Below are 12500 nucleotides of genomic sequence, written 5' to 3'. Positions count from 1 at the left end.
GGGTGCAGGATTGGAACGAGAGTTGCTCGTTTCCGCCTGCGCCCCGGCAGGCGCCAACCCCATGAGCTTGTGGGGGAAAGCCCTCGGGAACTCCACAGGTGGATAGGCGGTCCCACCGCCTGCCGACCCCCTTTATCTGGGGCTGTGTTGGCGGGGGCGGCAGAGGTGGCGTGCACCTGGAGTGACTACCTGAGGCTTAACCTCGGGCGTGTTTTCCCGGGGTAGCGCTTGGAACATCTGGTCCTTGCGGCAGGATGAGCGGTTACCTCTGCTATCGCGGGAATTAAAAGCGACTGGGAATTTGAGGTTGCTGCCCTCTCAGAGGTGAGAAGACCTGGTAGCGGCACGATCAGTGGGGGTGGTTACACCTACTACTGGTCGGGCCGCAGCGATTGTCACCACCTCCGGGGTTTGTAGCCATAGCCTACCCCAGTCGACTTCAGCCTGCGGTATCGAGGTGACACCGGTTGATGAGTGTATCAGGGGCATTGAGACTGAAGCATGTTTTTGGCTTCTTGTCTCTTATTGTTGTATACGCTCCTACCGATGTACATAAAACCGATGTGAAAGAGACGTTCTACCCCAAAACTCGCATCTGTGGCAGACGATGTGCCCCCGGCGAGACATTTGCTTTGTTCTGGGCGACTTCAATGCGGTATCCGGCTGTGACCGAGCTGGCTACGAGATGTCTGTCGGCCCCCATGCCTCGGGAGCTGATCCCAGCAGCGAGAATAGCCTCCTTCTGCCGGGACTTTGCTAGGTCCCGGATAGTGTGGATCTCTGGCTCCTGGTACCAGCGCTCCAACTCGCATCTCGGGAAACTTGGTACAGCGATACGGGTAATGTGGCCAAGTATATCGACCACATTCTTGTCAGCACGCTATGGATTATCCTCCAGAACTGCAGGGTTTTACCGGAGTGCTGAGTTCTGTGCACCGACCATAGGCTGCTTGTGGCTACCCTGCGGGTCCACTTCAAAACTCCCGTCCCTCCGTGGCCACCCTAAGGTGTTTCACTTGGACAGACTAAGGGGGGGAGTGTGCCCGTGGGTTCGCCACGGCAGTCTTGACCGATTCTCAGAAACCACAACCCTGACGGATCCAGTTGCTCTGTGGGAGTCCTTCAAGCGCGTAACACCGAAGAAGCTCAGGAGTCCATTGGGTATGCCCAAGGACAAGGCAGAATACCATCTCCCTGGAGACATTAGAGGCCATGAAGCGTGTCCGCAAGGCTCGGCTGAATGGGAATCAATCTTGCGTAGGGCTCGGACCTGCTGGAAGGGACAAGGAACAGTTCATCAGGAATCTTGCTGAGGAGGTCGAAGGCCATTTCTTGGTAAATGACTTCCCCCTGCCTACCAAGCCCTGAGAAACTGAACCTAAGCCCTCCTCACAGATGACTGCAGTCCGGATCAGCGGATGGACGGATCATCTCAGGGGTTCGTGAACGTTGGGCTGAGTATTTTGAACAGTTGTACCAGGTGGACCCTCCAACAGTTAGCTTGGATGCAAGCGATTTTCTCAGTGCCTGTTTCCGGACCCACCCATCAGCGAGGAAAACCTCCTACCCTAACAGAGGTTAGGCTGGCGATTTCCAAGCTGAAGAGTGGGAAAGCTGCAGGCATATGTGATATCCATGCTGAATTGCTAAAGGCTGGGGGTGAACCTATGACTCAGGGCCTGCATACAGTCCTGACTGCCATTTGGCAGTCTGGTACCATTCCCCCTGACCTGCTGAGGGGCGTGGTCATCCCTCTCTGGAAGGGGAAAGGGGATCGATGGGGCTGTAGCAACTACCGTGGGATTACACTGCTCAGGGATACCAGGCAAGGTTCTCATCACATTCTTCTGAAACGGATCCGCAACCACCTACTGAGGCAAACCCGAGACCGGAGCAGTCTGGATTTACTCCTGGCAAGTCCACAATAGACCGCATACTAGCGCTACGAGTAATTGTGGAACGCCGTCGTGATTTTGGTCGTGGGTTGCTTGCAGCCTACATCGACCTCAAGAAGGCGTTTGACTGGGTGCATCGGGAATCGCTATGGGAGATCCTGAGGCTCAGGGGAATTCCGACAGAAATTTTTGGCCTGATAGCAAGCCTCTATACTGGTACTGAAAGTGCTGTAAGTGTGGTGGGGTATGTCGAACTTCTTCCCTGTTAAACAGGGTGAGGCAAGGCTGGTCCTTGCACCCACCCCTTTTCAACACTTGTATGGACTGGATAAAGGGCAGAGCTACTACCAAAGTCAGTGCGGAGCAACACTAGGCAATATTAAGTCTCGGACCTTGACTTTGCCGACGATGTTGCCATCCTATCTGAGTCCTTGGAGTCACTTGTGGCGGCTCTTGATGCATTTAGCAATGAGGCGAAGCCCCTAGGCCTAGAGGTCTCCGGACCAAGACCAAGATTCAGACTTTGGGGGCCTGTTAGGGGAACCCGTTCAGTCAATCCATGCTTGCGGCGAGGACGTTGAAGTCACAGAAGTTTTACATACCTTGGTAGCGTAGTCCATATCTCTGGTTGTCAGACCAGGAAGTCAGTAGAACGGATTGGTTGGCAACAGGAGCCCTGAACTCGATCAAAAGAGCGTTTGGAGATGTCGGTACCTATGCAGAAGGACCAAGCTCGTGTCTTCAAGGCCTTGATACTTCCAGTTTTGCTCTATGGAAGCGAAAAACCCGGAGCTATCCAGTGCCCTTTGGAGTCTCGCCTTGATGCCTTTTGTAACAAGTCCCTTCGCCGGATCATGGGGTACCCGTTGGCAGGACCACGTGTCCAACCGGCGGTTACACCGTGAGACTGGCATGGGACCTGTTACTTGCATAATCCGGGATCGCCAACTCAGGCTATATGGCCACCTAGCTCGCCTCCCTATGGACGACCCTGCCCATCAGGTTGTCTCTCTGCGAGACAACCCTGGGTGGAGGAGGCCTGTGGGACGTCCTAGGAGATCATGGCTTGGGCAGCTCGACGAGACCGTCGCGAGGAACTAGAGATGGGCCGTGTGCCTGCCTGAGACTCGCCCCGAGGGATCCTCGTGGCTGGAAGCGAAGGGTGGATGCGGCCATGCGCCCCCGTCGGCGTTAGCCCCTTGATGATATGATATATATATATATATATATATATATATATATATATATATATATATATGTATGTATGTATAAACAAAATATAGATATTAACCACGAAGTTTTAATACCGTGGGGTAAGCAAAGGGTAGATCCATTTTTTTTTTTATATATAATATCTGGAATGTACTATAGAGACACACACACACACACACACACACACACACACACACACACACACACACACACACACACACACACACACACACACACACACACACACCACACACACACACACACACACACACACACACACACACACACACACATCTATCTACCTACCTATCTATCTATCTATCTATCTATATATGTATGTATGTATGTATATAAATATATATATATATATATATATATATATATATATATATATAAATTTTCTGTTTTGAAGAAAGGCTATAATGGCAATATCTTGCCACATTATCATTTTGCATTTAAAAGGAAAACATTACACAATGTTGTTTAACGAGTAGATACAGGCTGCCTAAACGTTCTTATTTTACCTAAACCTCCCAAATCACAAAACCATCCTTAAGCATTAGTAATCCAGATAAGACATTACAACAAATTCCATGCATAGAAAGACCTACAACCTTTTTAGAAAGAAAATAGTGCATAAATCTCCATTACACGAGCCGGAATTATCTCCTTCACTACAACGAGAGTCTCGTCTGAACCTTCGCCAAGATGGGACAGAATCGCAAAAAAGGTCCGCGAATTTCTTCTCAAAAATCGAAAATAAGCCGTATTTCCCTCTCATTTCTTTATTTTTTTGTGTGTGTTCTCATTCATGCTGTTGGTGTCTTCGTTGGCTTGATATCCGTTGGTTGTTGAAATTAGATGGTCGTTTAAGTGATTCCAGATATTTTTTGTAGGCCTTTTTTTTGTACATATGTTTTAGGGCAAAATCATTTGTTTTGGATCCTCATTGGACGAAAGATTGCCAGGAAGGTCAGTAAGTTCGATAAGTTCTCTCCAATGTAAGGGACGTTAGTCAGTATAGACCCACTGAAATAAATTGTGTGTGTGTGTGTGTGTGTGTGTGTGTGTGTGTGTGTGTGTGTGTGTGTGTGTGTGTGTGTGTTTATGTGTGTGTGTGTGTGTGTGTGTGTGTGTGTGTTTATGGGTGTGTGTGTGTTTATGTGTGTGTGTGTTTTATGTGCATGTGTGTGTGTTTATGTGTGTGTGTGTCTGTATGTGTCTGTGTGTGTGTGATTGCATTTGTGTGTGTGTCTGTATGTGTCTTGTGTGTCTGTGTGTGTGCGTGCATGCGTGTGTGTGTGATTGCCTGTGAGTGAGATTTTAGGTACAGTTTGGCACAGTGTATTTATAAGGTGAAGTTTGACCTTAATGAATAAAATGATAATTAGAATATTGGGCAGCACATTATACTGTAATAAAAATATACAGGAAAATCTGATGACACTATCATAAACATAGTCATTTTTTTGTTCACATTGCTATTCATCCATGCAATTACTATTTCATGTTTCACTTGTTAACCCTTTCCTGATGGGTAGTATTCATAGTGGCCCGGGCCTCACTGCCGGGGGCCTATATCGTCGCCCTAGCATGCGTGACCACTCATGCCAAATACCAGCATCCCATGCCGTTTCTTCGTAATACTACTAGCATATGTTGTATTTTCAGTTTTCATTATTTTCTAAAGTCTCTACTTGCCATATTTCCTGATAAATTGAACTGAAGAATATTTTTGTTGTTATATAGACTCCATAGTTGATCATTATTCAGTCTATAGTGTGAATTAAATAAGCAGTGTGTGGCATCATGGAGTTGAAATCGTCTTTTTTTTTTGTTTTTTGTTGTTGTTGTTGTTGTTGTTGTTGCTTAGCAAAAATGAGAAAGTGTTAAAAACGACTTAATCACACTTTCAGTGGCAGAAAAATAATCTTTTGCCATGATTGTAAAAAAAAAAATTCATGGCATGTCCATACATATACCATGGCATGTATGTACATGCCCCAGGCAGATAGTCCCGCCATGCCATGGCATGTGCGTACGTGCCACCTGTCGGCAAAGGGTTAATTACCAGTGGAATAAACATTATACTGTTTTAGTTTTTTAGAGATTGAGGGAAATGGACACTGCCATCTTATAGAGCTTAAGAAATAGAGTAATAAACAACACAGGTACAGGTGCACCAGCCTCGTATTTACAGCGATATAACAAAAACATCTGCTGCATATTACCACTCAGAGACTAAGTCCACAACACCCTCACACAGCTAGAGTTCTTAATGTCATGTCTTCTGTGAATTGGCATGAAGTGTTAATAAAAGGGGTACAGGAGGATTTGCCCCCTGTCTAAGAAAAAATAGAAGGTAGGAAAGGTTTGGTTAGGATTTTGGGTTTGCATGATACCCTGGTTTTGGGACTTAGTCTCCGGAGGGTACATTGTCTTGGTAACGAATATTAGTATTGTTAATTGTCTAGGAAATGAATTCCCTATTACTCCAACCACTCCAGGAAATCCACAAATACCACTGCATGAACCATAATTCTTCCTAACCCAGGGACCCTATTTCCCTGGATTTAATCTCCACACATCATTTGTTGCAACTCTTTTAATGTATGATAATTAGATAGTCTATAGGAATAACCAATAAACAAATCATTGGTATTTGATTAATTTTTACTAAAAGGACTGCATCATTGACACTGAAAATGAACAGCATATAGTTTGTACTGGCCACTTTTTGTAGGTTTAATTATTGCTGACCACCTTTAGTGTTAGTTGCAGAGAGCAAAAAGTACACTGAAAATATTTGGTGGGATAAGAAAGTTGAACCCCAGTGAAGATGATATATTATGATCATTATAACAGATATGCAAATTCCAGGTGGCTCTGCAAGTATATCCCATCTCCCAATCCCCTGTCTGCCCTATAAAGTCCATGCTATAACATTTAGGAAAGGTCAAATTTTCACAATGTTCCAAAACATTATTGAATAAAATGTATACTATTCTTGTATATATGCACTTGTAAGAGACATAACTAACAATCTGTAGCAAGTATTGCAGAGTAATTTATGGTAGGGCACCCTTGGGCATTTGCATACCTTATAAAGACTGAGTGGAACAGGTACCTGATACATTGGACCTCTGTACATAGCCATTTTGTCTATAGGCTGTTGAGTTTTACACATGTATCTGACCATTCAATAGCCTGGAGAATGACATTTGTATCACTTAACATGTTCCCGGTGGGTCATGTGTACGGGCGTCATAACATACTGCATGATCTGTGGGGTACGGCTGTACACGTGATGGAACACACCAGAGCACGTGGAGTAGAAAGTTCCGCTACATGTAGTGGACTCCTGCACCCAGTGTCTGGCTGTTGTCTCAAATCCCCAGAGTATATTACTGTTACCTGTCGGCATGGGGTTAATCATGCTTTTTATTGATTCTAGGTCCTACACTCTCTAAGGAGGAGCTGCGTATGCTCACAGTGGGAGAGATTGTGCAGGAGCTCATCAAGGCACAGAAAGAAGGGCGTGATGTGAATCTGAATAAGCTGAAGACACGAATATCGTCAAAATATGGACTCTCCTCATCGCCCCGGCTGGTGGACATTATTGCAGCAGTGCCACAAGAACACAAGAAAGTCCTCCTTCCTAAGCTGCGAGCAAAGCCTGTCCGAACAGCTTCCGGGGTAAGTTTTCTGCTGCAGATGAAAATCTACTTTGTATTTTAAGCATTTGATGTGTGTGCTGTGAAGGAATAATGTTAGAATGTAGTTCTATATTAGAAATAAACTTCCTATTTTCAATTTTGTAGTTATTCTTAATGTTCCTTTCTTCTTGTTAAATTTTGAAGAGATCAGTAACTTCATTTTTTAGATTCAATAAACTTAGTATTAGATATGCAGACTACTGAACCTTTAAACTGTAATCTGTTTTATATAATAATAATAATTATTGCTGCTTGAAAAAGTATTTATGAACTTTAATGATATGGTTTTTATATTAGATTGCAGTGGTTGCTGTCATGTGCAAACCCCATCGCTGTCCACACATTAACATGACTGGCAACATATGTGTATACTGTCCTGGTGGTCCAGACTCTGACTTCGAGTACTCAACACAGAGCTACACAGGCTATGAACCCACATCAATGCGAGCTATTAGGGCTAGATATAACCCATACCTTCAAACAAGACATCGTGTAGAGCAGGTAAAATTTAATCATTTGTTTATTTATTTATTAAGGAATTAGCTACTACATTATTTTGTTAATCTGATGGCCTCTTTCTCTTTTTCTTTCTCTCAATCTCTTTTTATTTGTAGAAGACTAAGGTTTAAGATGTCATGGCTTTCAGTATATGAGAAACTTGTCTTTACTCTTCATAATAAAATGAGCTCCTTTATCATGTCACTTATTTTAAAAGATTTATATATATATGTTTCACAAATCCAATCCATTTAATACTTTCTCTGTTGTGGGTTTGGCAAATAAACTGATAGTTTACAAGTTCACTATGAGTTATGTCATTGAATATTTTTAAAATATTATTTAGTCTACTAAAGTCATTAAGGTTTTGATGGTGAAGTGATGATACATTACAGCCTGTGAAAACTACCAAAATGCTACAAGAATACACTGCCACACAATAACTGCAGGAAAAGAACTCGGTTCAAGACCCTTTAACATTATCGCTTTTATCACTAAGCTAAATTATTCACTCTTTTTCAGTTGAGGCAGCTTGGCCATAATGTGGATAAGGTTGAGTTCATTGTGATGGGTGGCACATTCATGGCCCTCCCAGAAGACTACAGAGATTATTTCATTCGGAATCTCCACGATGCTCTTTCGGGACACTCGTCTACCAGTGTCGATGAAGCTGTAATGTACTCGGAAAGGAGCAACACAAAGTGTATTGGTAGGTTGATTGAGTGAGTTTCTGTGGGCCTAATCGAGTTCAGAGATTTTAGTTATATATATTTCTTTGTCATGATAGTAGAGAGGCATTGAGTAATTTTTATTTAAATTTGTTTAGACTTCAAGTGCATTGTCTAGCCTTTTGACCGGGAAAAGATCATTGGTTAGTCTTTATGTGGAGGATTAAGCAGTTGCTCTGATGGGAGTATGGCTTGTAGGTAGTGCGCACACAAACACTCGTGTACGGTGATAAGACTCTCTGTCTCCCCATTGCAATGTTTTTTATCTTTTTATGCACAAGCATTTTTATTTTTTTTTGCCATTTTCCAATGTCCATATTTGTCATTTGATTTGTTTTTTCCAGATGGTAATATACTATTTTCCTTGCACAGATTCCATATCATTTCTTGAGGTAGTCCATAACTTAGTGGAAGCAGAATAATTTTTTCTTTCTTTCTTTCTTTCTTTCTTTCTCTCTTTCTTTCTGTAATACAACTTGCACTGCTGGTTATGCTGGCTAGAAATAGGATGTTGAGCATGGAAATGTTGGCCTCCCTGGAGCTGGCACTCCTCCAGTCATGGCTCATGGACACCACATTCCACACTTGTTTGTCAATGTAAATAATGCTAAAGCCCCTTACTAAACGCCAAATGAGTCTAATAACCCTCCAAGAGGTTTGTGCACTCATGGCGAGTCTCTCCTGTCTCCCCGGCCCACAGCCAGTTGCTCCCATGACAACATGTTCAAGTCACCCAGCCTTTAAACCAAAATTTTTCATGACGTGATGGTCATGTCATTAGGATCATAGGAGTTAAGGAATATACAGTTTGATAGCTTCAAAGTGCTGATATGTGAGATTTAAAAAGGAAATAAAAAAGGGTAAATTCATTCTCTAGAGTAAGCTTATATTTTACACTGATGGAAAGAAGAAAGAGTAGAAAGTATAATTTTACATAAAATACCAGTATTTACTTTAAACGCTTGAGATAATAAATTTTGTGACATCAGACTTGGTTTAGAAAAGGCTTTAGGAAGGGAAGTAAAAAATATGTCAAGATATTATCTACTTTTTAAGTATACAATAGCATCATACTCTGCAGGGATCATTTTCTTTGGCAGACTTAGTATGGACTCATTATGCCCTTTGGCATCCATTTGTAATACATGTAATTATTTTGCCTGTATTTTGTAATATTGGCATGGACTTAAATCTTTCCTTTCCAGGCATTACCATTGAGACCCGTCCTGACTACTGCCTGAAGCGACATCTCTCAGACATGCTCAAGTATGGCTGCACCAGATTGGAGATAGGCGTCCAGTCAGTCTATGAAGATGTTGCAAGGGATACAAATAGGTATAAATCTCATATTATAGGGAAATTTGTGTTGTTATTTTCTTGTGCACTTAATGGCATGATTAGTAGGGGATTGTTTGTATATTCAGATATGGTCTACATGTAATAAGACTGTAGTTTGATGGTGTGTATTTTTTTCTGCTCTAGTGCTAGGAAAATTGTCTATACATATATTCATATAAAGTCTCTGTATATTCTAACATTTTTAGTTTGATAGTTTACAGATCTTTACTTTTGATAAATACATCTTCCAAATGAGATGCCTGTTCTTTTCAAATAAATAGCCACTTCAATCACCTCTTGCAGAAATTCTCTCTTGTCTTATATGTGGATAATGTTTTAGGCTGAGAGGATACACTTTAATGCATTTTTTCCAGGGGTCACACTGTGAGAGCTGTTAGTGAGAGTTTTCAATATTCCAAGGATGCTGGATTTAAGGTTGTGTCACATATGATGCCAGATTTGCCCAATGTGGACTATGAGAGAGATGTAGAACAATTTATTGTGAGTATTAAAGGCTAATTCTATAACATAATTTGACAATATATATAGCTGAATCAGGTTTACATATAAATATCTATATCTATATCTCAGTATATTTGTATATAGTATTTTATCTGTATCAATGTCTACCAATCTATCCATTTATATGTAGATATATACATATATACATAAAACTTACTAAAACTGCCATCCTGCATTTAAGTTTCCTTCCAGAAAATATTGCATTTTGTAATCCTACAAGTCTGAACACAAATTAGAGCAGACAGACACAAACATTATATACTAATATCTACATTTCAGGAATTCTTTGAGAATCCAGCTTTCCGTGCAGACGGTCTGAAGATCTACCCTACACTGGTGATCCGAGGAACAGGCTTGTACGAGTTGTGGAAGACAGGGAGGTACAAGAGCTACCCCCCCAACACCCTTGTGGATCTGGTTGCCACAATCCTCTCTTTGGTTCCCCCGTGGGTCAGGATCTACAGAGTTCAGCGAGATATTCCCATGCCTCTTGTCAGGTTGGTGTATGGGAAGATCAGTTGAATGACTGACTGAATTATCTTTTCTTCATTGTTCATCTTTTGTCCCCCCCTCATTATTTGTTTTCTTAAGTCATTGCCTCTGGGTAGCATATGAGTTGTTTCATACCAAGAATGGCTCTCTTACTTGGGATTGGAATACATGTATATACATCTCGCATGTGTATGCCCCCCCTCTCCCTTCTACAAGTAATATTCTAAAATAACTTGCTATATTGTGAGGAGGAACTTGTCACATTTGGACAGGGGTGCCAAATGAAAAATCTTGGATGTAGACAACCTGTGTGATGGCTGTGTCATAAAAAAACAACATTTATATGATAGTGATAGTGGAAGGTCAAGACTTGATTTTATCATTTCAATTTCCTCACAGTCTTTCTTGACTAAATGCCATTATGAGGTGCTCAAAACCAGCCTTAATGAGTATTCTTCCACCCTTACTGAGTACTGAGTACTGTGATTCATTTATGCGTACTTTAAAAGGGGAAATTATTGACGAAAATGTTAATAAGATTTTTCCAACTTTATCGTCAGGATAAGAAAGTAATGATACAGAAAAATTTTATGTTTTCAAGTGTAACATTTCTTGAAACACTTGATATCAACGGCAATATGCTTAAAAGGGGTACATACACAGAACAGTCTTAGATGCAGTAAGGCATAGATGTTTCCAGGTGGTATATGCATATATATCAAACATTAATTTAGTATAGGAGGGGTTAATGTAAAGAATGTGTTCAGAATAAAAAATTTTCAGCAGATTACTCTGAGTACTTAAACAGCCTGAAGTACGGTACTTATGATAGAAAATAATCGTCATCCTTTTGTCATGAATATCAAACAAGACCATTAGATAATGTGGCATAAACTATTCACATAATATAGGCTATATATTATAGGACACACAAATACCTATTGTTCAGTACTTTTCTTTTCATTCACTTTAATAGTTCTGGAGTGGAACATGGAAATCTCCGTGAGTTGGCTTTAGCCAGAATGAAGGATCTTGGTACTCAGTGTAGGGATGTTCGAACACGCGAAGTCGGCATTCAAGAAATTCATCATAAAGTTAGGCCATATGAGGTATGTACAGCAGAAGATCCATTTGTTTTTTTTGTTTTTGTTTTTTTGTCAAATATTTAACCATTTATTTGTTAATTTAATTTGTACCTCATTACTAACTTTTAATAATGTATTTAGTTTTTGTCTAATCTTTTTTTCTTTGACGCAACAGGTTGAGTTAATTCGCCGTGACTACACTGCCAATGGTGGGTGGGAAACGTTCCTCTCATACGAAGACCCAGATCAGGATATTCTAGTTGGTCTTCTTCGTCTCAGAAAATGTTCAGACCAGACCTTCCGGTGAGTATCTTTGTTGAATTGACATACTTCTAGTAGAGACTATAGAATGTAGAAGGTGTTGTTTCTACTAACTCACTGGATTTGCAAGATATGCATCTAGTAAAAATATTTCTTATGATTGAAACCGTCATATTTGCAAAATGTGAAGACTTAGTATAATTTGACTTTGTTGTGATGCAGAAAATTGTTTTCATTATGCGCATTATTCTGCATTGAGCTTCTTAAGAATGTATACAAATCTAGAAGCATAATTGTAAGAGAATAATATGTCATCACTCCATAGTCCGAGTTGGTAGGAGGAGTGTCTATCGTCCGTGAGTTGCACGTGTATGGCTCGGTGGTGCCTGTGAGTGCAAGAGACCAACAAAGTTCCAGCACCAAGGCTTTGGCATGTTGCTAATGGAAGAAGCGGAGAGAATTGCCAAGGAAGAACATGGATCCAACAAAATATCTGTCATTTCAGGTGAGTTGTTTTCTCAGTAAAGTCGATAGTCTTGTAAAGATGACATTTCGTAGTTATATTAGAGATAATGTGTGTGTTATATTTAGAGAATGAAAATGTAGTAAACACTAACATTAGAACTACTCTAGAACACGTGTTATCCTTTTGCAGGTGTTGGAACCAGGAATTACTACAGGAAGCTGGGATATGAGCTAGATGGACCGTATATGTCCAAGTCACTTGTATGAACATTAATTAAGCTATTAAGG

At 41.2% G+C, this 12500-nt stretch overlaps 1 protein-coding gene across 1 annotated transcript; it reads left to right on the top strand.

Moving 5' to 3' along the window:
• The first annotated feature begins 3734 nt into the window (after nt 1–3734).
• On the top strand, nt 3735–11821 carry LOC119570075 (elongator complex protein 3-like). Its single transcript, XM_037917973.1, has 9 exons — nt 3735–3837; nt 6562–6803; nt 7121–7324; nt 7844–8030; nt 9255–9384; nt 9762–9888; nt 10189–10406; nt 11378–11510; nt 11662–11821. Exons 1-9 carry the CDS (start codon nt 3816–3818, stop codon nt 11791–11793), a joined length of 1395 nt encoding a protein of 464 aa, XP_037773901.1. The 5' UTR covers nt 3735–3815; the 3' UTR covers nt 11794–11821.
• Nucleotides 11822–12500: the final 679 nt, after the last annotated feature.

This window comes from Penaeus monodon, unplaced genomic scaffold (genome assembly GCF_015228065.2).
Source record: "Penaeus monodon isolate SGIC_2016 unplaced genomic scaffold, NSTDA_Pmon_1 PmonScaffold_217, whole genome shotgun sequence".
NCBI lineage: Eukaryota > Metazoa > Arthropoda > Malacostraca > Decapoda > Penaeidae > Penaeus > Penaeus monodon.
The sequence above is the reverse complement of the archived record's forward strand: the minus strand, read 5'-3'. Positions and strand labels throughout refer to the sequence as shown.

What these genes read in the sequence shown, in the direction of transcription:
- LOC119570075 (XM_037917973.1), top strand. Translation starts at nt 3,816, where the DNA reads ATGGGACAGAATCGCAAAAAAG. An exon ending in GGGACAGAATCGCAAAAAAG is followed by an intron (nt 3,838 to 6,561) that starts GTCCGCGAATTT and finishes TATTGATTCTAG; the next exon opens with GTCCTACACTCTCTAAGGAG. An exon ending in ATTCCCATGCCTCTTGTCAG is followed by an intron (nt 10,407 to 11,377) that starts GTTGGTGTATGG and finishes TCACTTTAATAG; the next exon opens with TTCTGGAGTGGAACATGGAA.